Source organism: Callorhinus ursinus, unplaced genomic scaffold (genome assembly GCF_003265705.2).
Source record: "Callorhinus ursinus isolate GAN/ISIS: 27379988/994484 unplaced genomic scaffold, GSC_fseal_2.0 scaffold34, whole genome shotgun sequence".
Classification (NCBI taxonomy): domain Eukaryota; kingdom Metazoa; phylum Chordata; class Mammalia; order Carnivora; family Otariidae; genus Callorhinus; species Callorhinus ursinus.
The window spans coordinates 372,613-399,119 of record NW_027397096.1 but is presented as its reverse complement, the minus strand read 5'-3'; the positions used below and the strand labels follow the sequence as shown (position 1 = coordinate 399,119).

The following is a 26,507-nucleotide window of genomic DNA, read 5'->3' as shown; positions in this document are numbered from 1 at the left end:
TGTCTTCCACAACATAGAAAAAGGTGGAAAACTAAGAGTTCATTTTATGAGGCTAGAATAGCCCCGTTAGTAGCACTAAGCAAGGGGAAAATAATAAAGAAAATTACAAGCTAATTTTTTATATGAATTCAAATAATAAAAGATACTAAATAACAATTGAATGTAGTAGCATATGAAAAAAGTTCATTATGGCCAAGTATTATATACCCAAGAACACAAGAGTTTTCCAGCATTGAGAAACCTATTAATGCAGTTACTGTATCAACAACTTACTGTATCAAGTCCAAAAGATACAGAAATATTTTTAATACCCACTTTGATTGTTAATTTTGTTTGTTTGCTTATGTAGGCTCCATACTGTGTGTGAAGCATCCCTGAGATCAAAACTTGAGCTGAGGGCGCCTGGGTGGCTCAGATGGTTAAGCGTCTGCCTTCGGCTCAGGTCATGATCCCAGGGTCCTGGGATCGAGTCCCACATTGGGCTCCCTGCTCCTTGGGAGCCTGCTTCTCCCTCTGCCTCTCTCTCTCTCTCCGTCTCTCATGAATAAATAAATAAATAAAATCTTTAAAAAAAAAAAAACTTGAATTGAGATCAAGAGTTGGATGCTTAACTGACTGAGCCACTCAGGCACCCCAGGATTGGGTTGCCTGGCTGGCTCAGTAGGGCATGTGACTCTTGATCTCAGGATTCTAAGTTCAAGCCCCACATTGGGTATAGAGATTACTTAAAAATAAAATCTTTTTAAAAAAACTTAAAAAATGGGGAAGAGTATATTTTCTTAACTTGATTAAGGCTCTCTGCCTGAAATTTACAGCAAATGTTGGAGGTATTAAGTACATTCCCAAGAAAGTCAAGAACAAGTTCAGAGTTCCCATGTTTCTACTACCATTTAAACTTAGATTTGACATTCTAATCAATGCAATAAGACAACAAAAAGAACTATAGATAGAACTACTAGAAAGGAAGAAAGCAAACTTATTTGTAGCTGCTAGTATCTGTATAGAAAATCAGAGAGGGCCTGGGTGGCTCGGCTCAGGTCATGATCCCGGGGTCCTGGGATCGAGCCCTGCATCAGGCACCCTGCTCAGCAGGAGTCTGTTTCTCCCTCTCACCTCTGCCCTCCGACCCCCACCGCTCATGCTCTCTCTCTCTCTCTCTCTCTCTCTCTCTCTCAAATAAATAAATAAGATCTTAAGAAAGAGAATCAACAGTTAGAATTACTGGGTTTAGATGGACTCTGAAAAACAAACAGGGTTCTAGAGGGTAGGGGGTTGGGGTGGGTTAGCCTGGTGATGGGTATTAAAGAGGGCACGTTCTGCGTGGAGCACTGGGTGTTATGCACAAACAATCATGGAACACTACATCCAAAACTAATGATGTAATGTATGGTGATTAACATAACAATAAAAATTTAAAAAAAAGAATTGCTGGGTTTAGTATATTGTCCATAAATAAGATGGCATACAAGAATAAATTGTTTTTGTTACTGGGTAATGTTACAGAAAAGATTTTTTTGCCCTATTTCTGGTGGGAAAAAAGTGAATAATGGAAAAATGTCAGAGTTCCCAAATTATTAATAAAATTAAATACAACCCCAGTTAAAATCCAAGCAGAATTTTTCATGAATTTGACCAGCTTGATTCTGAAATTCTTCTGGAAGAGGAAAATACTGAAAAATAGTTAAGAAAAAATTTTAAAGGATCAGTGAGAAAGGAACTAATTGTACCAGATATCCAAACATTGCTGTAATGGTAGTAAGTAAATTATTTTTGGAATAGGCACATAGGTTAGGGGAACAAATAAAATTCAGAGACAGGCTCATTTTATCTATGGAAATTTAGCATATGTTATCATATGGCATTTTACAGCAATAAGAAAAAGATATACTATTCAGCAAATAGTATCAGTATCATAGGTTGCACTAAATAAAATAAATTTGGATTCAAATGTAGTAAAATTCCAAATGTTAAGCACATAGAAAGTAACAGTGTCAAAGTAGTAGAAAAAAATACAGCCTTTGGTAGGAAAGGACTTTCCACAGATTCCAAACATGACAACCAAAAGAAAAATGGATATGTGTGACTATATCAAAATATAAAATTTGGTATGAAGAAAGACTTGAAACAATATATAAGTGACCCAGCTGGGAAGAATGCTTGCAACACATGTAACAAAGGAATGGCATCTAGAATACATAAAGAAATCATAACAATTATCACAGTCAGTAGAAAAATGAGATAAAGATAGTACTAAGGCCATTCACAAAACAAATTTTAAAATTGGCCAGTAAACATGTGTAAACAAAACGACACAGTTTGTTCTCCAAGCAGTTGAACAAAATGAAAAAATTCTGATGATGGGTAGCTTTCGGTAGCAAGGATGTGGGGAAATCGGTTCTTTCAGACACTGGTGGTGGGAGTATATACATTGTTAAAATTTCTTTAAAGGTCAGTTTTGACAGTATCTTTTAAAATATGTCCTTTGATTTAACAGTTTTATTTATAAGGAGCTTTTTTAGCACATGTGCAGGTATTTTTCTAGGGAATAGCTATGTAAAAGGATGTTTTTTGCGTTGTTTGTGGTAGGAAACTGATAACAACCTAAAATGTTGATCTGTAAGCGTATGTGAAATATGGTACATCCAGGAGCACCTGGGTGGCTCAGTTAGGCATCTGCCTTCTTCGGCTCAAATCGTGATCTTGGGGTCCTGGGATTGCGCCCCGTATTGGGCTACACGCTCAGCAGGGAGTCTGCTTCTCCCTCTTCTTCCTCTCCCTATGTGATCTCTCACTCTTGCTCTCTCTCAGATGAATAAATGAAATCTTTAAAAAAAAAAAAAAAACCATATATGGTACATCCAATCTGGGATACTGTATAGCAGCTTAGAAATGTCGTCTATCCATGTTTATCTACAAGCAGAGAGCTTTAAAATCTATTGTTGAGTGAAATAGCTTGCTAAATAAGATGTTATGATGCCTTTATATTAAACATCCCCTCAAACACACACACCCAACTACATATGTTTCTTCCGTGCCTCTGTATGTGTAGGTGCACAGATGAAGGCGTGAGATACACACTAAACTGTGAACAGTGGTTGCCTCTGAAGAGAAGAGTAAGATTTGGAAAGAGTGGAACAAAGATTTGTGACAGTATTGTTTGAATATTTTACAAGGCAAATATACTTCTTATTTTTTGTATAATAAGAGTAAAATTTATTGAATTCTCTTTTAAACAAAGGAAGTATAGATAACAAGTTGCAATGGAGATGTTGTAGGTCAGCCTGGTATTTCTCCTTACTTTTCTGCCTGTGTATCCATAGTGTGTTTTTTCTCCTATCTTCATATTCACCAAGCTAGATTTTATTTTAGGAATGTTCTCTTTTCTTTTTTTTTTTTTTTTGTTTAAAGATTTTATTTATCAGGGCACCTGGGTGGCTCAGTCATTGAGCGTCTGCGTTCGGCTCGGGTCATGATCCCAGGGTCCTGGGATCGAGCCCCGCATCGGGCTCCCCGCTCGACGGGAATCCTGCTTCTCCCTCTCACACTCCCCCTGCTTGTGTTCCCTCTCTTGCTGTCTCTGTCTGTCAAATAAATAAATAAAAAATCTTTAAAAAATAAAAATTAAAAATAAAGATTTTATTTATTTATTTATTTAGTTTTATGTTAACCACAGATTTCTTTGAGAATATAGAGTTATCTAATTTTCCCCTTCTTCTTGGGGTTATTCCTCTCTAAAGCATGCTTTCCTCTATTTTATTTGCTTTATTACTTTTCCCCTTCTCTTTTTTTTTTCTTTCTTTTCTTTCTTTCTTTCCTTTCTTTCTTTCTTGATTTTAAGTAATCTCTACACGCAATGTGGAGCTTGCCTTTACAACCCTGAGATCAATTGTTGCATGCTCTACTGACTGAGTCAGCCAGGCGTACTTTTCCCCTTCTCTTAAGAAAATATTCATAGGTTCTGTGTTGCATCCTTCCTTCTTCTTAGCCATCTTTGAGGATAGTTCTGTTTGTGGGAAAAAATGAGATAGCTTGAAACTAAGTGTGCTGTCTTAGAACACCTTTCTGTCATCTTATTATAGTCCTTTGCCCGGGAGGCATGTTGTCTCTCGACTTCCCAGATCCTCTTCAGGTGAGCTGGCAAGTTTCCTAAAAGTGATCTGAAACCCTTTTTAGATAATTTATTGTTTATCTCTGTTAGCTAATTCTGGCCAACACATTAAAGCTAATTTTCTTTACCCTACTCTTCAATTCTGCTTTACCTATATATAGCTTCACTGCCCTAAAAATCCCCAGTGCTCCACCTATTTGTCCATCCCTTGGCAACCACTGATCTTTTTACCATCTCCGTAATTTCCACCTCCAGAAAGTTGGACTCATATGGTATATAGCCTTTTCAGAATAACTTCTTTGATTTGGCTATATGCATTTAAGGTTCCTCCATGTCTTTTCATGACTATAATGTATTTTTAAGCTGTATTTTGCTTTTAAAAACTAACTTCTGCTATTAATTGAAGTGTTCAAGTTACTCCTGTGCATATATGAATATTATATATATATTTAGCATTGATTAGAAAGTTGTTCTGCCCTGGTCTTTAAAAAAAAGTAAAGATCTGCCCTTACCTGTACATGTAAAATTGTACATGAGAATACACTACAGTTACACATGTTCATGGAGTTGAGTTAGATGCCACACAAGGCTCGCACAGGTGCACATTGTCATCATGTTGGAAATAGTTGTGAAGACAAGTTGTAGGCACAACAAATAGAATCATGGCAGTATCCTATTACTGGTAATTTTAGGGTTTAAAGTTCTGAACACTTCTTGTCTGGCTTTAGGATCTATAATAGGAATGAGAGCAATGTTTAGATCTTATTAGTGGTTCAGTTTTCAAACAGGCATTCCCATTCCTTTTAAAATCTTTTGGTTCAGTTTAAAGAATACTCTGATACTGCATTTGAGCTGTTTAAATCCAGTTACTGTTTGTACTGCTCATCTGTGTGAATTAGAATTTTCTTCATATCGGGCAGTGAAAGCAAAATAATGAATTTGATGCTGGGACTGAAATAAGACTGTGTCTGTAATCCATATCCTCTCAATTTCAGGTTTTTATATTCACAAAAATAGCTGTATATTTTCATTGACTTTAAAGTAAATATAGTTGACCCTTGAACAATGTGGGGGTTTGGATTCCCACCCTTTGCTTAGTTGAAAATCAACATGTAACTTTTGACTCTTCCCAAAACCTAACTACTGTTGAACAGCAGCCTTACTGATAACATAAAGAGTTGACTAACACATATTTTGTATGTTTTGTGTATTAAATACTGTATTCTAACAATAAAGTAAGCTAGAGAGAGGAAAATATTATTAAGAAATTTATAAGCTGGGGGGGCGCCTGGGTGGCTCAGTCAGTTGGGTGTCTGACTTGTGATTTCTGCTCAGGTCATGATCTCTCAGGGTTGTGAAATCCAGCCCTGAGTCAGGCTCTGTGCTGAGTGGGAGCCTGCTTGGGATTCCCTCTCTCCCTCTGCCCTGCTCGTGAGCTCTTTCTCTCTTTCTCAAAAAACAAAAAAGAGGGGCACCTCTTTTTTGAGGTGGCTCAGTTATTAAGCATCTGCCTTTGGCTCAGGTCGTGACCCCGGGGTCCTGGGATTGAGTCACGCATTATCGGGCTTCCTGCTCAGCGGGAAGCCTGCTTCTCCCTCTCCCACTCCCCCTGCTTGTGTTCCCTCTCTTGCTGTGTCTCTCTCTGTCAAATACATAAATAAAATCTTTAAAAAAAAGAAAAAAGAAAAAAAATCATAAGGAAGAGAAAATTTATTTATAGGACTGTACTGTATATATTGGGGAAAAAACTCCCACAATATAAATAGACTCACACAGTTCAAAACCCCCTGTTTTTTAGAGGGTTAACTGTATATTTAAATATAAGCTTCTTAATATATTGCTTTTATCTAGCTTATGCTTTCAGATTCTGCTGCTTTTTAAACTTTAAAAAGTTGACAATCGTGGAGCCTATAACCATATTGCCTATATTATCACATCCCATACAATGATCACTAAAATTTCTAATTATTGCCTTGCAGTAAAATATTATAAGGGGCCTTCTGAGTCTTCAAAGGGAGATTTAAGTATTCCATTTGTTATATTTAATCTTTTTATTTTTTTATTTTATTTTTTTAAAGATTTTATTTATTAGAGAGAGAGAAAGAGACAGAGCACAAGCAGGGGGAAAGGAGAGGGAGAGGGAGAAGCAGACTCCCTGCTGAGCTGGGAGCCCAATGTGGGGCTCCATCCAGGACCCAGAGATCATGACCCGAGCCAAAGGCAGATGCTTAACCACCTGAGCCACCCAGGTACCCCATAATCTTTTAATTTTTTGAGTAGTTTTTTTTCTTAAGATTTTATTTATTTAATTATTTATTTATTTATTTGAAACAGAGAGAGTGCAAGTGGGGAAGGAAGAGGGACAAGCACCCTCCCCACACAGGGCTCAATCCCACCACCCTGAGGTCATGACCTGAGTCAAAATCAGGAGTCGGACACTTAACGAACTGGGTCATGCAGGCGCCCCATTCTTTTTATTTTTTGAAAATTGATTTTTAATTGAAATATTTCATTCAGTAGAATGTGTCATATTCTGATCATTCCAGATAACAAGTAATGCCACCCTATACTGTAGGAGTACTGGTATTTTTTCCTATTGTTCATGTTAGATTTGTCAAAACAATAAACCAGTAAACCAAAACACATACTTCATTTGTGGGTTTGAACCAAAAATTATGAAATTGTTGATTGTTTCAAAAAGTATATTTCAACATTTGTTAACAAGAATGAAGTGTAAGTATCTCTAAAGAGATAAGCAAGGGGAGCCAGGGTGGCTTGGTTTTTGACTCAGGTCAGGATCTCGTGGTTGTAGGATCAAGTTCCATGTTGGGCTCTTCGCTCAGCCCAGAGTCTGCTTCAGATTCTTGCTCGCTCTCTCAAATAAATAAATAAAATCTTAAAAAAAAAAACAAAAAACAAGATATGGTCATCAAGACCAAAATTGTTGACTTTCTGTAGAACTCATACAAAGCCCCTTTATTGTGCTTATATATCACATTTTATTTCACTGAAAGATTTGATCTTACTCTATTGTATTAGAAGAAGAAACATTGTAGGAGAGAAAGACAGTGCCACAAATAACAATAAGTTGAGAATGTTATATACTGAGTAGCTCCTATTTCCTGTGTGAGGTTGGAGGTCAACCCAAGGCTAGAATACAACCAGATATTTGAGAATTGAGGCAAGGGGACAAGGGACAAGTAAATGATTGATCAGGCAGCGGTGGAATGACAACCATATGTTAGGACTTGACCCATTGTAGATTATTGACTATCCTCCAGTTCGTTGCAGGGTAAAAACTATGATCCATCAACAAATGAAAGCTATATTTAGTGATGATGCAATTTATGATGACCTGATTTTAAGGGATCTTCACTTTTATTCTTTAGGGCTTGACTTATTATATGATGGTCTTCCTTTGGTTTCCCGTCCATCTAATCTGCCACTATACTTCTGATAAATAGGTCTTTTTAAAATATCACTTTCATTAAACTGGCTTTTCTTGCCTTGCATGTCCTTCATATTCTGCTTCTGTCCTGTCTTTTCAGCCATTTCTCTCATTATCTTAATCTCATTTCAGTATTTATATCTATTAGATGGGATTGCTTTTGAAACCATTTAAAATAATAGTAGTGATTATAGGCATCCTTGTTCTTGTTCTTGGCTTTAGTGCAAATATTTGTAGTGTTTTGCCATTAAGTATTCAATTTTTGGTTGAAGGTTTGAGATTTATTTGTTTATTTTTTATTTAGGGAGGGAAGGAGGGGGCAGAGGGAGAGGGAGAGAGTGAATCTTAAGCAGGCTCCACGCCCCAGTGTGGAGCCTGATGCAGGGCTCCGATATCATGATCTGAGCCAAAATCAAGAGTCGGAGGCTTAACTGACTGAGCCATCCAGGCACCCCTGAGAGATATCTTTTTAAAAACTATTAATGAAGAGGGGCGCCTGGGTGGTTCAGTCGTTAAGCGTCTGCCTTCGGCTCAGGTCATGATCCCAGGTCTTGGGATTGAACCCCACATCGGGCTCCCTGGTCAGCAGGAAGCCTGCTTCTCCCTCTCCTGCTCCCTCTGCTTGTGTTCCCTCTCTCACTGTGTCTCTTTCTGTCAAATAAATAAATAAAATCTTTAAAAAATATATTAATGAAGAGGTACTTTTCTTTAATGTTATGAAGACCTTTCCATTGTTAAGGAATGTTTTAAAGTCAAGAATGTTGAGGGGTGCCTGGGTGGCACAGAAGCTAAGTGCCAGACTTGTTTTTGGCTGGGGGCCGTGACCTTGGTGTCATGGGATCGAGTCCCATGTCCAGCTTCTCACTCAGCACAGAGTCTGCTAAGGTTTCTCTCTCTCTCTCTTCCCCTCTGCCCCCCGCACTCCCTCTCTCTCAAATAAATAAATCAGTCTCTTAAAAAAAAAATCAAAGAATGTTGAATGATTTGATTAAATATACATTGAGGTCTTCATTGTGTACCATTCTCATTCCCTTTCCCCACCTCCTTATAATGCCTGCTATTTCTTTTTCCTTTAAGGCTCAGCTCACATCTTGCCTTTTTTTAAAAAATTCTTCCATTTACTCTTGTTTCTCTCTTTTTTTAATTAGGTGTCACATATTTTGGTAACTTTGGTTTTATTCCTTAGATAGATTTATAAACTCCTGGAAGACAAGGGACCATAACCTAATCCTCTTTTATATTCCCTAGTGTGAAGCTGGGAATATAACAGACACTCATCCCTTTTGCTTTACATTTTAAAAATGTAAATGTTTCAAACTTCCCAATATATGACAGCTCAGTATTGTTTATCCCTGTTGTACAACCTGACTTTCTTTTCCTTTTTTTTTTAAGATTTTATTTATTTATTTGACAAATAGAAACATAGGGAATACAAGCAGGGGTAGTGGGAGAGGGAGAAGCAGACTCCCCACCAAGCAGGGATCCTGATGCGGGGCTCGATCCCAGGACCCTGAGACCGTGACCTGAACCGGAGGCAGACATTTAACAACTGAGCCACCCAAGCACCCCAACAACCTGACTTTATGGGTTTCTTAAGTATGCAAAATAATTTTTTTTAAGTTTTTTTTTTTTTTTGAGAGAGAATGAAAGACAGCACGAGAGGGAAGAGGGTCAGAGGGAGAGGCAGACTCCCCACTGAGCAGGGAGCCCGATGTGGGACTCGATCCTGGGACTCCAGGATCATGACCTGAGCCGAAGGCAGTCACTTAACCAACTGAGCCACCCAGGCACCCTGCAAAATAATTTCTTACAGAAATATATTCTAAGTGGCTCTCACAGTTAAAATAAATATCTTTAAAAATTACTGTAGACTTTATATTAAAGTTAGAGGAAAAGGGAGAAAATGTTTTGGAAGTTGTACTGAGGAACTGAGGCAAAATCTCCCATCTGTTTGTTGACATCACTGATTTCTGATTATAGTAGGCTATGCAACTTTTTAAATGTCAGTCAGTAATATATGTATCATTAATTTGAAAAAGCATAATCAGAAGTATAGCCTAGTTAGTGTGAAATCATGTCATAATCATACCTTCATTTACCTTAGTTTTCAGTAAGGTTCTTTTTCTTAACAGGTTAAAAGATATAAAAAAGAAAACATAAGGGAGAAGATCAAAACTGATCTGTTCAATAGTGACTTCTGGGGGCACCTGGGTGGCTCAGTCGGTTAAGCGTCTGCCTTCGGCTCAGGTCATGATCCCAGGGTCCTGGGATCGAGCCCCGCATTGGGGCTCCCTGCTCAGTGGGGAGCCTGCTTTTCACTCTCCCTCCGTCGCCACTCTCTCTCTCTGTCAAATAAAATCTTTAAAGAAAAAAATACAGTGACTTCTGCTTTGTGGTTCCATAACTCAAAAAATTTTATCTAAATATGAGAATGAACAGTAATGCATATTTTTGTGTTTATTTTTGTTTTGCTTTAAAAAAAAAAAAAGTCCAACATAGTATACTTATTTAGTAGATAGTTTTGTTGCTCCTATGTGTGGAGAAGGAGGGGTGGATGTTACCTCAGACCCAGAGCTCTGCTGAAGAGCAGTGGTAACTAACAGGCCAGTATACCAGATATATATTCTTTTGCATAATGGTGAAGATGAGGGTCCACTCATACTCACCCTAATTTCATTTTCTTTTACTTCATCACTGCCAAGATAAGGTTTCATTGTGACCTCTTGCTGTGCTCATACTTATCCCAAGACTAGTAGTTGTTGAATCCTGATCTACCCTTACGAAGTAGGTACATCTTTTCAAGTGTGATAGTGAAGGATGATCATCGTAACCCTTTGTCAGGGCACATGTGGTTGGAGAGGTATAAGACCTGTGACCAATGGGCAGTTGTAGCATATTTAAGAAGTCATGTTACCTGTCTGAAACTTAGTTGATGTCCTATGGCAGCAGCTATGGAATGACCCTCAGTAGTGTCTCTGCTTGAAATGAACTTTATTCATCTTTTCCCCCAGTACTATGTAGTTCATCTTGATGTTTGTGTAAAATGGTGTAGCCTAGCTGGTGAGGGTCATCTGGAGCAGGGCACTAATGGTGACAGTATCCTTCTGGTGCTGTGAACTGGCATGCTTGATCCTGACTGGTTTTCTTTATTACCTTAACAGTGTGCCCTCATAACCCTGCAGACATTCCAGATTTATTGGGCCACTGCAGCCTTTTAGAACAAAGAACATTAACTCCATTGCTTTCCTAATTCCTGAACATGTAAACTCAGCCTTTTCAGTGTTTCTCTTTTAATGGGCTTGGTAAGAAAACATCTTACTCAGTTTGTCAGCTTTTGATTTAACCTTGTTTCTCCTCATATAGACAATGAATTTAAAGTAAAATACTTATAGAATTCACAGAACATTTTTATTCATCCTGAGAGTGCTAGAGTACATAGTTTGAAAAACACTGTTACTGTCACATTGGCTTCAAAAGACCCAAGTTTGATTCCTAGCTCTATCGCTTGCTAGCCAAAAGGCCAGTTAAATTCACTGAGCCTCTGTTCTTTATCTGTGAAAAACAGCTTCCACCTCAGTCTCCTCTAATGCATGCTCTGGAATTCCTTCTCCTCTGATTTAAATTTGTCGGAGATACTGGGGACCCTGAAGTATTTTGCTTTTATTGTTGGTGCTATCCAGTCTTTTAGAGTTGATACTGTTTAACTATCAGTTCATAGAATTTGTAGTAACTTTTTTTTTAAGATTTTATTTATTTATTTATTTATTTGAAAGAGAGAAAACACAAGCAGGGAGGAGGGGCAGAGGGAGAGGGAGAAGCAGACTCCCTCCTGAACAGGGAGCCTGATGCAGGGCTCGATCACAGGACCCTGGATCATGACCTGAGCTGAAGGCAGACACTTAACCAACTATCTGACTGAGCCACCCAGGCACCCCACATTTGGAGTAACTTTTAAAAATCTTACCTCCCTTTATAAGGGTTGGTAGTGGTGGGATGTTACAAGTGATATTACAGCTACAAAAATTCTCCTGGGGGATAAAAGAACAATGAAGAGAATGTAGGAAGTCAGCTAAAATGCTTAAAATCTAACCCTGGCATTTTAATAAACTTGGAGTTGTTTAGAAGGCAAACACAGATCTCACTCGTGATAGTTTCAAAGGATAACAGTATTTCCATATGTAAGCCTAAGCTCTGTGTAGCCAATTCTGTTTGTTCATAGATAAAAGTCCTTCATTTCAGTTCGTTCTTTCTATTTTAACCATTTGCTTTGTATATAGGGTTACCAGTTTGGGTCTACTCAGAATGATCTGTTACACTTATGTGTGAATTTTGCTTTGATTCCAGTGATTGGTTGCTTTTTTTCATCTCCTGAGACTTAATAGATTAATTAATTTTTAAAAAATATTTTATTTATTTATTTGACAGAGAGAGAAATAGAGCAGAAACACAAGCAGGGGGAGTGGGAGAGGGAGAGGGAGAAGCAGGCTTCCTGTCAAGCAGGGAGCCTGATGCGGGGATCAATCCCAGGACCCTGGGATCATGACCTGAGCCGAAGGCAGACGCTTAACGGCTAAGCCACCCAGGCACCCCTTAATAGATTAATTTAAGTCATGTGTATGAAGTTTCTTGGAGAGATGATTATAAACTTGTGCCTTGATGTCCACTTGTTTCAAAAGAGATTAAGTCTTCCATTCTTAATAAAACTGATGAAAATCAACTCTAGATTAACAACCAAAATTAGTAGCAAACTCCAGAAGCACAGTTAACTGTTAGATCCAAGAGATTCTTCAGTCTTTACTTACTCTTACTTAAGTGATAGTGGTATACCTTCCCTGGTAGAGGTTCCACATTCACTGGATTCAGCTATCCCTAATGGCATCAGACTCATTTAAACTTAAGTTCTAATTTTTTTTCTGTATTTTTGTATATATATCTTGCTCTTTGGTTGTTCTGTGTAGTGATACTATTAATGCCATGTGATACCTCTTTGCAAACTCTCATATATCATAGTGTTAACCAAGCATTTACCCTCATCTAATAAAAAGAGAATCCATTCCTGATATTCTCAAAACTCGCTGCTCTCGCCAACTCCAGTGTTTTACAGTACTCATTTGAAACCTTATTGTGGAATGGAATACTGAGGCCACTTGAAGTTCTGAAACTGCTTGCTAAAGTCGACAGGGACCTTTTAGTGCTTTTTAGACTGACTTTGACCTCTCACGTGTGTTTGTCACTGCTGTCCATCTCCATTTTTTTGAAGCTTCCTTCTCCATTGCCTTGCTCACATCTCTCTTGATTGTCTTCTCTTTATTTTATTTTTTTTAAGATTTATTTGTTTTAGGGAGAGAGAGCTCATGCGCATGAGTAGGGGGAGAGGGAGACAGACAGGGAGAGAGAATCTCCAGCAGACTCCCTGCTTAGGGCAGAGCCTGGTACAGGCTAGATCTCAGGATCCTGAGATCATGACCTGAGCCAAAACCCAGGAGTCGGACGCATCACTAACTGAGCCACCCAGGTGCCCCTTAGTTCTTTTTTTTTTTTTTTTTTAACATTGAAGAAATCTTATAAGAGAGTTAAGAATCTTGTTAAGATACTTCCAGGTATTATCTTCAGTGATGCTTTTCTTTATTCTTGGACTCCAGGTAATACTATGCCCCTACAGCTACCACAAATGCTGCAAATCCCCATTTGAATCCTTTTAATAATGCACCAACAAAGGAAACATTGTTTGCAAAGCCACCCATGTATCTCTAAGCTTCGTTGCAGTCCCATGGATCCCTTAGCCCTCATGCAACCAGCCTCTCCTGGACAGTTGCTAATGGTGTCCTGTCTACCTTCCATTGTTTATGATCTGGAAGTTCCAGTTTACTAGGGCCATGTTCATGCCCATGTCCGTGGGCCATGTCTGACAGCAATCTGACCTCTCACGACACTCAATAGTCAATCCTCCAGCCGGAGCCAAGCAGAAACGGAAGTTGTTCCCTGTCTTAGTTCTTAAGTATTGGTATCTGTCAAGGTTCCATCGGTTACTTTCTGGTCTCCTTTTTTGACTCTCATAATATACCTTCTTCTGAATTGTCTTTCACCACTTATGTGGTTTGAATCACTACTCCCTGATTGCTAATTTTCCCAAATTCTTTTCTTACATCAAGTCTCTCTCTCAAGCCATGACCTGTATATCTAATTACCTCTCATATCATGTATCTTTACTTAAATATCTTACAGCTATTTCAAGTCAGCAGGTTTAAAACTGAACTCATATTCTACCTCTTTTTCTTCTTGGTACTACAGTTCACTAGGAACTTGTGAATTAACTGTGTTCTCCCATCTCTCACATCTAGTCAGTTATCAAAACAAAAGTCTAGTGGTTAAAAGTGTGATTCATTTTTGGCTTCAAGGATTTGGGTGTAGGGATTTTTAAAGAGCAGTATAGGCTTTTATTTTTAATATTTATTTATATATTTTAGAGAGAGTGTGCAGGGGCTGGGGATGCAGAGGGAGAGGGAGAGAGAGCCTTAAGCAGACTCTGCACTGAGCACAGAGTCTGATGCAGGGTTCGATCTCACGACCCTGAGATCATGACATGAGCTGACACCAAGAGTTGGACGCTTAACTCACAGTGCCACCCAGGTGCCCCATTATAAGTCCATTTTTAAAGCACTTATAAAAAAATACAATATATGGAAATATATAAAAATGGAACCACTCTAATGAAAGGAGGGAGGTGCAGAGTTCCACCTGCTTAGCCAGTTTCTTCCCCAGCCACTCAGTAAATGTTTTTTAGAATTATTATCCTAGAGGGATGCTTGGGTGGCTTGGTCGGTTGAGCGTCTGCCTTCAGCTCGGGTCATGATCCCAGGGTCCTGGGATTGAGTCCCACATCAGGCTCTCTGCTCTGTGGGGAGCCTGCTTCTCCCTCTGCCTTTCTCTCTCATGAATAAATAAATAAAATCTTTAAAAAAAATTATTATCCTAGATTATTTTACTACTTGCTAGTTTTGTGGCCTCGATAAGACAATCTGCCAATATATAATATAGGGTAATATACTTTTTTACCTAATTTGGCAGGATTGTTTTAGGATCAAAAGAGATAGTGAATGTTGTTTTTTAAATTGTATTTAACATTTTATAAAAAGTATAAATGTGACAAAACTATAATGAGGTGCTGCTTTATGCACATTTGTAATCACCTGCATCTTTCTAATTCATTGCATTTGCCACACAACATTTTTTTATTTTATTTTTTTTAAAGATTTTATTTATTTATCTGACAGAGAGAGACAGACAGCGAGAGCAGGAACACAAGCAGGGGGAGTGGGAGAAGGAGAAGCAGGCTTCCTGTCGAGCAGGGAGCCCGATGCGGGGCTCGATCCCAGGACCCTGGGATCATGACCTGATCCGAAGGCAGACGCCCAACGACTGAGCCACCCAGGCGCCCCACACAACATTTTTTTAAAATGCAGATGTCGAGGGGCGCCTGGGTGACTCAGTCTGTTGAGCATCTCACCGTTTATCTGGGCTCAGGTCATGATCTGTGGGTCATGAGATCGAGCCCTGTGTTGGGCTCCACACTCAGTAGGAGTCTGCTTGAGTTTCTTTCCCTCTACTCCTCCCCCTGCTCATGCACACTCCCTCTCTGTCTCTCAAAAAAGTAAATAAATCTTTAAAAAAAATACTAAAATGCAGATGTTGGGTTAAGCTACATAGAATATAGAAATATTGCAGAAGTTTTAAAAATTTAACATCTAGTCCACTTTTTATAAAAGTTACATAAGCAGAGGGGGCACCTGGGTGGCTCAGTTGGTTGGGCGACTGCCTTTGGCTCAGGTCATGGTCCCGGAGTCCTGGGATCGAGTCCCACATCGGGCTCCCAGCTCAGTGGGAAGCCTGCTTCTCCCTCTGACCCTCTCCCCCTCTCATGCTGTTTCTCTCTCGCTTGCTCTCTAATAAATAAATAAATAAATAAATAATCAAAAGTTACATAAGCAGAATCAAAGGATAAAAACTTGGGTTTTTTTTTTAAGTCGGTAAATACTAATCCAAATGTTTGACAAGTAAAGATGGTAAAGGGATGACATAACTCTTGATAGGAATATAAATTGGTATAACTCTGGGGAGCAATTTTTCAGTAGCTATCAAAATGTCCTAAAAATGTATATAACTTTTGTCCTTGTTCAGTCTACTCTAATGAATGCTGTAAACTGGGTGGCTTATTAATAACAGATATTTCTTTCTTTTTTTTTAAGATTTTATTTATTTATTTGACAGAGAAAGAGTGAGAGAGGGAACACAAGCAGGGGGAGTGGGAGAGGGAGAAGCAGGGAGCCCAATGTGGGGCTCGATCCCAGGACCCTGGGATCATGACCTGAGCTGAAGGCAGATGCTTAATGACTGAGCCACTCAGGTGCCCCCAGAGATTTATTTCTTAGGGTTCTAGAGGCTGGGAAGTCCAAGATCAAAGCATTAGCAGATTTGGTGTCTGGTGGTGCTTGCTTCCTAGTTAACATTCTCTTTTTATAAGGGCATTAAATTCCATTCATGAGGGCTCTGCCCTCATGACCTAAGCACCTCCAAAGGGCCCATCTCCAAATACCATCATATTAGGTTTCAACATAAGAATTGGTGGCGGGGAGGAGGATGACATACACACATTCAATATGTAGCATCTTTTGACTCTAATGTAAAGATGTGAGAAAGGCTTTGTATGAATGTTTATTTGCAACATTGTTTAAAATGATGAAAAATTAGAAACAACCTGAAAGTCCAACAGTAGGTAATTGCGTAAATAAAATTTGGTACATCTACATCATAGAATATTGTGTTTGAATATTAATAGCTATAATGTTAGAGATGAATATTTACTGACCAGGGAAGAGTTTCATGACATGGTGAACAGATTAAGTTACTTGATAAAAAGCCATACAGAGGTTCCTGGGTGGCTCAGTTGGTTGGGCAGCTGCCTTTGGCTCAGGTCATAATCTCAGCAGTCCTGGGATGGAGGCCGGGCTCCTTTCTGGGGGTTGGGGGGAAAGTCTGCTTCTTCCTCTCCTTCTGCCCCTCCCCCTGCTGGTGCTCTGTCTCTCTCTCTCAAATAAATTAAATTCTTGGAAAAAAAGGCCATATATAATGCATCCATGGCGATGTGAATTTATTGGCAAAGAACATGGTATGAGATGACTATACGGAAGGGTTAGCAGTGGTAATCTGAAAATGTTGGGACTTTTTTTTTTTTTTTTTAAGATTTTATTTATTTATTTGACAGAGAGAGAGAGAGAGAGAGCACAAGTAGGCAGGCAGGCAGGCAGAGGCAGAGGGAGAAGCAGGCTCCCCGCTGAGCAGGGAGCCCGATGTGGGGCTCGATCCCAGGACCCTGGGATCATGACCTGAGCCGAAGGCAGACGCTTAACCGACTGAGCCACCCAGGCGCCCCGGGACTTTTTTAATAAGGAAAAGGAATAGTTGGTTTGCATTTTTCTCCTTTTACTATTCTTTTCTGGAAAAGTACCACCATTTATCTATCTTTACAGAAAGTAAGTTCTTTAAGATAATAATTGTTATAATTTGTCCATGTATTACATATATATATGTATTATTTCTTATATGAGCTTCAGAGTTGTAAGCTGTGTGCTGTGTCTTCAGGCAAAGTTTCAGGCATTAGGGTTTGACCCTGAGGTAAGAATGGAGCTAGGTAGGAACATTAAATATTTGCAAGTACTATATATAATTTGTTTACCCTTGACATTTTTAAAGAAAAAAATAAAGCTAAGAAATAGATATGTTTTTTAACTTGTTTCCCTTATTATTTGGGATATTCTAACCAAGGGAAATTTACTTTTGTTGAAGGTTTGTAACACAGGCTCTGACAACACAGTATTTGATGGAATATTTTGAGAGATCCATTGCCTTCCTATTTTGTATTGTTTCGGAAGGCCCAAGTAGAACTACTTGGAAATTAAGACGAAATAGATTTCAGCTCCATGTAAAGAAGACACTTCTTATGAATCAAGTTATCCATTAGTAGGACAGGCCAGAAGGTACAGGCTGTGTGATATGAGCAGCACACAGAGACAGACTCAAAATAATAGTAAGAATTTATCTTTCCTCAGCCCCCATTTTCATGAATGTGATGTGCTTGACCCTGTTATCCATTGGTTACTATGCTTTAATCTTTGGTATGCTAATAATTACCTGGAATATTAAGTGTTTGATGTAATTCCCTATTATCTTTCTCCACCGTTTGTTTTACTTTTAACATGCCATTGAATTAAAACTTGATTCCACCAATTCTACAATACTACTAGAGTGTGTTTTTTTCCTAAAGCATTAGGTGGGCAGTGGCCTTGATAGGGTAGTCATAGGAGCATTGTTTGTGGTAGTAAAAGCATATGTCTATAATGGAATACAATATATTTTTTTAAAGGCAAATTTATGTCTGCTGGTAAAGAATGATGGCTTAGATTGAGTTTATGTGACGGTGTAAGAAACAAATATTGATTATCTCTAGAAGACTATGCAGGAATTTGTGTGTTTAGGTAGATTCTGAATATACAAAAACACTGATTAAGTGGTTACCTTAGGAATGGAATATGAGGGGTCAGTGGTAGAAAGGATATTTTATTGTGTACTTATTATATATTTAAGTTTTGTTTAACCTTGCATATATGTTAACTTTTTAATTAAATTACAATGTTTTAAAGGAAATCCTAAACAGCTGTTTCTGTCACAGTGGTACTTAAGGCTCAGAAAAGTTGATAGACACATTGGAATAGGTTGCTTTAGGAGGGGAGGTAGCTGATTTTCTCTTTGAAAGATTATAAGGACAGCATGAAGAGGCACCTGCTAATTGAGCTTTTCTAACCTTTGAATTTTCTAATTCTAAATAAATGTCTCATTCTATGATATACTAAGTTTAGAGCTTGTGCCCTTTTTTCACCCATTCTAATGGTTAAAATTATCTCTGATATTAAATACTTATTAATTATAATTTATCAGAACAATTTTCTATGTAAAACTAAATTTCAGTTGCTAGTCCTTGAGCGTCTGCTAGCATAACAAGTAGTAAAGGAAGGCTGAATGTAAACATGAACAAAATGATGATTACTGTCACAAATCACTAGCTGTTCTATAAGCTGTATCTTGACCCGCAGAGTCCCCTCATCTTATAAGGTAAGCAATACATTAGAAACTTACAACTAAAAGCTCAAGAATAATGTTTTAATATTATGGATGTACTATGACAGGACTAAATGTTTTAGAGGCTTTGGGGGAGGGTTCCTTTTTTTATGAAATACTTGTGTGATTTGGAAGGGAATACTTTCAAAAGAGTGTTTTAAGATTTATGAGATTTTAAATAAAATATTTAACATCGAAATCAGATTTTGTGGGGTGCCCAGGCAGCTCAGTCGGTTGAGCATCTGACTCTTGATTTTGGCTCAGGTCATGATCTCAGGGTCATGGGATCGAGCCCCACGTAGGGCTCCATGCCCACTCGGTGCAGTCCCCTTGTCCCTCTCCCTCCCCCTCTGCCTCTCCACCTGCTTGCACATGCTCACTCTCTCTTAAATAAATGAATAAATAAAATTTTATTTAAAAATCAGATTCTGTTAGAAGTCATTTGAATTTGTTTTCTTTCAGAAATCGAGCTATAGCAGATTATCTTCGTTCAAATGGCTACGAAGAGGCATATTCAGTTTTTAAAAAGGAAGCTGAATTAGATATGGTATGTTCGCCTTTTTACAGTTATTCGTGGTATAGCTAATAAGTGGATTTTACTCAAGTATCAGTATTGAACAGTCATGTCAATTATTCACAAATGCTATCATTTGTTATGTGGTTCTTTGGCCCTAGGTTTTCACCCCCACCTTTTTGTATAATCATATATTTAGTAACATTTGGGCCTAGGTGAATGGTCTGTATGCCTTAAACAATGTAGTTGAGCCATTTTTCAAAAGGTTCTCATTTTTTTTCCTCTAGAATGAAGAATTAGATAAGAAATATGCTGGTCTTTTGGAAAAAAAATGGACATCCGTTATTAGATTACAAAAGAAGGTATCTACGTCTTCTTTCTTTAAAGTCACTGGTACTCAGAGTGTTCTTATATAAACTTTCTGAAAATATTAATATCAATTAGTCTGCATTAATTAATAATTATATTTATTCTTGAAAGGCAAATAAAAGTCATTTTTATGCATTAAAAAAAACTGACCTAGACAGGTCTTTGCCTAATACATGCTAACTCATGCAACCCAAATGTTGGCTCCAGTGAATATACATAACCCTGACTTGAAAGAATTGATAATGAACGAACTCATTTGTGCATTTAGATTGGAAGAAAGCATGGAGCCAGTATGAAGCTGGGGAAAGAGCACTAAAGTGTGCACTTAGAGAAGTCATTTTCATCTCTGAGCTTTTGTTTTTATCTGTAAAGTGAAGGCAACAAATAATACTCTGGTCCTAAAATTTATACTTTCAGTAGGCAAAGTTAGAATAAATAAATAACATTCTTTAACATGAGTTAATCCATAAAAAGCTCTTAGAAAAGTTGCATAGCACATACATAATGTCAGCTTTTATTGCACTGCTTTTCCTCTAATTAGTAGATAGAAACTGAAATTTTTTTAGTTAAGTAGTTGATACAGTCATAGTTTTTCTCAAGTTTCAGTTTTGTCACACTAATAAAATTTTGGGTAGTATATTACAAAGATCTTTTCAATTAAATTTGATGAATGCTTTGTAAATTGCTGAAATTTTTTCAAGTATCCTGCATAAACAGATGCAAACTAAAGGCAGTTTTTAAAAATATCAAATATATTACTTTTATTGGAATCCATCTATATATAACCGTGTTCCTTCTCAAGGTTATGGAATTAGAATCAAAACTAAATGAAGCAAAAGAAGAGTTTACGTCGGGTGGGCCCCTTGGTCAGAAACGAGACCCAAAAGAATGGATTCCCCGTCCACCAGAAAAATATGCGTTGAGTGGTCATAGGAGTCCAGTCACTCGAGTAATTTTCCATCCTGTGTTCAGTGTTATGGTCTCTGCTTCAGAGGATGCTACAATTAAGGTAATTTTTTCAAAAAAATTAAAAATGTTAAAAGCAGATTAAAGTTAATTGGGTATAAGGGAAAAAATGATCCTGAAAATGCAGACTTGTACAAGACAGGAAAGACAGGAGTTTGTAGCTCCTGAGAGGCAAGCTGCCAAGTAAGTTTACTGATGAATTTGAGAAAATAGGGTGTCACTGATTTAGTGTGGGGCCATAGGTCACCTAGTACTTGAATAATTTTTGTTTTTGGAGAATGAAGACATAAGTGTACCTTGCTTTTAAGCAGAGATGATAGATGAAAATACAAGGTTACAACATGAGTACTTCAGGGAATGAATATATTCTGCAAAAGAATTCAGCAGGGGACTTGTTCAAATTGGGCTCTCCTTGATGTATTTTAAATACTGGCTTTGATTCCAAACAGTAGTTCTCTCCAGGGGTGTGGGGATATAGAAGGTTTTCACTTTATAAGTTATGTATTTCTCTCATTTTTGTATTTTTTACAGTAAGTATATACATTTTAATGTTTTATCTTTTAATCCAGAAAAAAGTTGTTTTTATAATTTTATAATTCCCTTTGATCCAGACACAATACAGTAACAGTTATATAAACTACCTGCAGAAAGATAAGTAAAATATAGTTAAAAGGTTTAGGTAGGTTTTTCTCTTTTAAGGCTTTTTCCAGATTAAGTTCTAGAGGGAGAGGGAGAAGCAGGCTTCCCATGGAGCAAGGAGCCTGATGCGGGGCTCAGTCCCAGGACCCTGGGATCATGACCTGAGCCGAAAGCTGAGAGACTGAGCCACCCAGGCGCCCCTAAGTTAACAGACTGAGCCACCCAGGCGCCCCTAAGTTCTAGATTTTAAAAAGTTTCATTTATAGAGGTATAATTAAGAAAACATGAGCAGGTTGTTAAGCCTATATCGCCTAGCAGTCGTCCAGTTTAAAATACTGTAATGACTTAAATGTGACTCTACTTAATTTGTTCTTCAAATTAAACATTGTTTTATATTTTCCTAATGTGGTTTCTTTCTTTAGTTTCTAAATCAGTGGCTTCCTTCCATCCCATGGGCTGGTGATCCATGGGGTGGGCTGCAGAGTAATTGGAAGAGAGTCTTAAATCATATGTGTACCATGTAGTCTGAAATGATTACATACCTAATACATTAACCAGTGCTTTCTCTTTTTTTAAGATTTTTTTTTTTTTTTTTAGAAAGAGAGAGAGCACGAGAGGGAAGAGGGTTAGAGGGAGAAGCAGACTCCCCGCTGAGCAGGGAGCCTGATGTGGGACTCGATCCCGGACTCCAGGATCATGACCTGAGCCGAAGGCAGTCGCTTAACCAACTGAGCCACCCAGGCGCCCCAACCATTGCTGTTTTTCAAATATATGTAGACATGTATTTAAATTATTGATTTCATGATAGTTTTGTGTACTGTAAAAACTGTACTGCTGTCATGAGGCTTAAGGGTGAATAGATTAAAAACCCAGTCTTAATTATTGATTTTACAGCAGTGGTATAAAAGCATAAACAAAACTGTAAATGTGCCATCTTAAAATATACCTATTGAGTGAACTTCAAAATATTACAAATCAGGGTGCCTTGGCTGGCTCAGTTGGTAGAGCACGCAACTCTTGATCTCAGGGTGGTGAGTTCAGGCCCCATGTTGGGTGTGGAGCCTACTTAAAAAAATAAAATAAAATGTTAAAATTGGAAGTTTTAAAATTTCTTTGTATAATAATCATACCATATATCTCAGCAACTACTTACTAGTTCTCCCTTCCATTTACTCTTTATTTAATGTGTGTACACGTGGTGGTTTCATTAATGAAAATCATTTGTATTTAGTTTCGATTCTTTTTTTATTAAATTATTTTAGAAATAGATTTCTTTGTTTCTGATGAATCATTTTTAATGATTTTATGCTAGTTCTGTTTATATGTGGAGGCTTTATATAGGGGAGTTAATGCTCTTGGTTAGAGTCCTGACCCCATCATTCAAAATTAATGTGATCATGGGCAGATTAACTTTTTGTGCTTCTCTTTCCTCATCTATAAAATGAAGATAATTAATACTTATCTCTGGGGCTTTTGATAGGATTAAATGAGTTAATATGTAGAAACTGCTTAAAACAGTACTGGACAGACACTAGAGGAGTACTTGGTGCCAGCAGTGTTTCAGTACCATGAACAAACTTTCTTCCTTTGGACGTTTTATGTCATTTCCAGTCATCTACTATCATAAATAATGTTCTTTTCATTTTTACCCATAAAGCTTTTTTTCCTCTCATTAAATTAACTCTGTGTATATTTTTGGGAATTAAAAAAACTTTTTCTACTCTCCTTCCATACTTTTATTATTCAGTTGTAGTAAAACCTAGGTGATTGCTAAATGAAGATTGTGATAGAACTACTTTCCCAAAAACTCAAAGGAGAACATAGAATTTTTTGTAATTTTGTGACTGTCTTGGACAAAGTGCTTGATATGTTTAAGGCTCAATTTTCTTATTTTTTGGGAATACAATTCTTTGGCTTAAAATTAAGTAATGTGTACATAACATATTAGCAGTATAGTGCCTGAGAGATTTAGGTAGATGGTAAGGGCCCAGTAAAATGTAGTTAATGGTAACAGAAGTTTTTATTATATTATTTCCCTTGTGCATCTGGTAAATACAACAGATTTATTCCTTTTATAGTAATTCATTTACATCATCAACCTTTAATAATTTAGGGAAAATGTAGGATAGATATTTGAAATAGTTCATAACGGTATTTTGAAATGTTATTTCTTTTTCTTTTTTTCTTTTTTTAAGATTTAATTTTTAAGTAGTCTCCACACCCAATGTGGGGCCCAAACCCGAAACCCTGAGACCAAGAGTCGCACATTCCACTGACCTAGCCAGTCAGGCACCCCTTGAAATGTTATTTCTGATTGTCATGTAGAGTATTCTTAAATATTTTTAAAAATGAACAGCAAACAAAACTGAAAAATACATTCAACAAATGAAGCAGATGAAGGACTGCCAAACTTTTTTTTTTAACTTTTTTTTTTTAAGATTTTATTTATTTATTTGACAGAGCACAAGCAGGGGGAGTGGGAGAGGGAGAAGCAGGCTCCCCACTGAGCAGGGAGCGTGATGCAGGGGCTCGATCCTGGGACCCTGAGATCATGACCTGAGCCGAAGGCAGATGCTTAACTGACTGAGCCACCCAGGTGCCCCAGGACTGCCAACTTTTTATAGAGTTCAAAACAAATGTGAAAAGTAATCATTCTCAATAGAAAATTGAACTGTGGAGTGTAAACAGACAATTCATAGAAGAAGAAAAAATGGCTTACCAACAGTAAAAAAAGTTTTGGCTTTGCTACTAATAGTAGAAAAAGTGCATATTAATATTACAGTATATCTCAAATCTGTCAGTATATTTTACTTCTTAGATGAGAATTCCCAGTGGTGATAAGAATTTAATGAATCAGGCATTCTCATTACATTTGATACAGTCTTATGAGAGAACAATTTAGCAGAAGGGCTTAAAAAGTCTATACTTTTTGACCCAAAATTCTTTTTCACCATCTGACCTAATATTGCAAAATGAGGACAGATATTTTTCAATATTCAAAGATTTTCATTTATATAATGTTTTCTATGATAATGAAAAATTGTAGGGCACCTGGGTGGCTCATTCGGCTGAGTTGTCTGACTCTTGATATCAGCTCAGGTCATGATCCTCAGGGTTGTAAAATTAAGCCCCTTGGTGGGCTCTGTGCTGGGCATGGAGCCTGGTTAAGATTCTCTCTCTCTCTCCTTCCCTTCCCCCACAAAAAATTTAGCTAACAATAGGAATTCCTTTAAAAAAAGATGTTTGCCCCAAAAAGGCAGGGGGAGGGGTGCGCAGCACATGGCTGGCTCAATGGGTGGAGCATGCAATTTTTGAGCCCCGCATTGGGTGTAGAGATTACTTAAAAATAAAATCTTTTAAAAAAAAAATGTTTGCCAAGTCTTTAATGGCATGGAATAATACTTGTGGTGAGAAGCAGAGAAGAAATGGGATAATGAAGTATACACAGTCATTATACTTAAAAATAGCATAGAAAGAATGGAAAAACCATTCCTTTGGTAGGATAGTGGTTATTTTTATTGCCTTTAGATAAGTACATTATAGCTTATCATGAGCACTTATTTTTATAATCATACAAAAGGTAAATAGCAAGTAAAGGAAAAATAAAATTAATTCTTATTAATTCTTGATATTTGTAAACTAACATTAAAATGCCTTGTTCACCATCTATGAAGAGAGACAGTTCATTTTCTGAGTATATTTATTTTAGAGAAAATGCTATAGTGTTCTTTGACAAATGCATGGAAAGTTAACTGAAACTGAACTGCAAGATCACAGCTTATTTTTAGTATGTAAAATATTCATCTGAACTTTTGGTGTCATTAGATAACTAAATGGAACAAAAATCTTACAAAAAAAGAAAGCAACTGACAGTATTATACCATTCATGAACGCATATGCAAAATCCTTAACAAATTATAAGCAAATTAAATCCAGCAATTTATAAAAAGGTTAATTAATACAACCCAAGTAGGGTTTATCCCAGAGTGCAGAATTGGGAAAATCAATCAGTATGATACACCACATCAATAAAAAAACATAATGGGTTCTGAAAATGCATCTGTGACAAAATTCCAGCCTTCATTCATGATAATAGCTCACAGCAAGCTAGGAAGGGAGCTTCATTAAGCTGATAAAAGGTTAAAAGGTATCTGAGCATAATTAATGGTGGAAAACAGTGCTTTCCCCCTGAGATCAGGAACCAAGGCCAGGATGTTCAGTTTCAACCACTTACATTCATGTTTGTAAAAGAGTGCCTTGTCAGTGCAGTAAGGCAGAAAAAGAAATAAAAGGCAAACAGATTGGAAAAGAAGAAATGAAACTGTCTTTACTTGCAGACATGATCATCTATGTAGAAAGCCCAAAGAATCTACCAAAAAGCTACTAGAACTACTCTGGATACAGGGTTACTATACAAAGGGTCATTGTATTTCTATAAACCTAGCAATGAATAATTTGAAAATTGAAATTTTAAAATGCCACATAGTAGCATCAAAAAACCCCAGGATACTTAAGGATAAATCTAACAAAATATGTGCAAAATTAGAAATCACTTCTATGTAGAAGTACTTGAATATATGGTAAGAAAAAATCTGTTTATATTGAGAAGGGTATATACATTTTCTGGAAAAGAAATATTTTTTAGAAGATAGTTTACTTTTCTTAGGTGAGTTTTTTATGTAGTTGTGATCACATGTAATTTTGTGTTCTTTTTTATGTAACAAGTTCCTTATAATTGCAGGTCTTAACATCTACTTAGCCATACCCCTCATGTTTCCCCTAACTGTTTCCAAGTTTTCGAAATGCATTTTCTAAGTTTCTTTAAATTGGTTGGTATATACCCTACTGCAGGTAAATTTGAACCTACCATCGGAAGAATGGAATCAGTCATTTGATTTTAGAGCATATAATTGGTGTCGGGTAGATTGAACTTCAGACTAGCATTTGACCACCAGAGTGAAAGTTTAGTATGTTCTTGAGGTCTGTTTCTAATATTTATTCTTTTTTTAATAAAGATTTTATTTACCTGTTTATTTATTTATTTGAAAGAGAGAGAGAGAGAATGAGAGCGCGCTCGAGGGGAGGAGCAGAGGGATAGAGACAAGCAGACTCCGCACTGAGCGCGGAGCCCAGTGTGGGGCTCAGTTCCACAACCCCGATACCATGACCTGAGCCGAAATCAAGAATCGGATGCTTAACCATCTGAGCCACCCAGGCACCCCTAATATTTATTCTTGATAGCTTATTATGTCTATTATCTTAGAAGAATTATCTTTAAAAAATGTGTCCGT

General features: G+C 37.4%; 1 protein-coding gene and 1 pseudogene across 3 annotated transcripts in view; one reads left to right on the top strand and one right to left on the bottom strand.

The window, feature by feature from the left end:
- Positions 1-26,507, top strand: part of PAFAH1B1 (platelet activating factor acetylhydrolase 1b regulatory subunit 1) — an 83,103-nt gene that overhangs the window by 40,634 nt on the left and 15,962 nt on the right. For all 3 annotated transcript variants that reach the window (XM_025851081.2, XM_073879258.1, XM_073879259.1), the window contains 3 exons: positions 19,191-19,275; positions 19,530-19,604; positions 20,414-20,620. In XM_025851081.2, coding sequence (XP_025706866.1) covers positions 19,191-19,275; positions 19,530-19,604; positions 20,414-20,620 — 367 coding nt within the window. The remainder of the gene's footprint in view (positions 1-19,190; positions 19,276-19,529; positions 19,605-20,413; positions 20,621-26,507) is intronic.
- LOC112808141 (NADH dehydrogenase [ubiquinone] 1 beta subcomplex subunit 3 pseudogene) lies at positions 12,985-13,615 on the bottom strand (annotated as a pseudogene).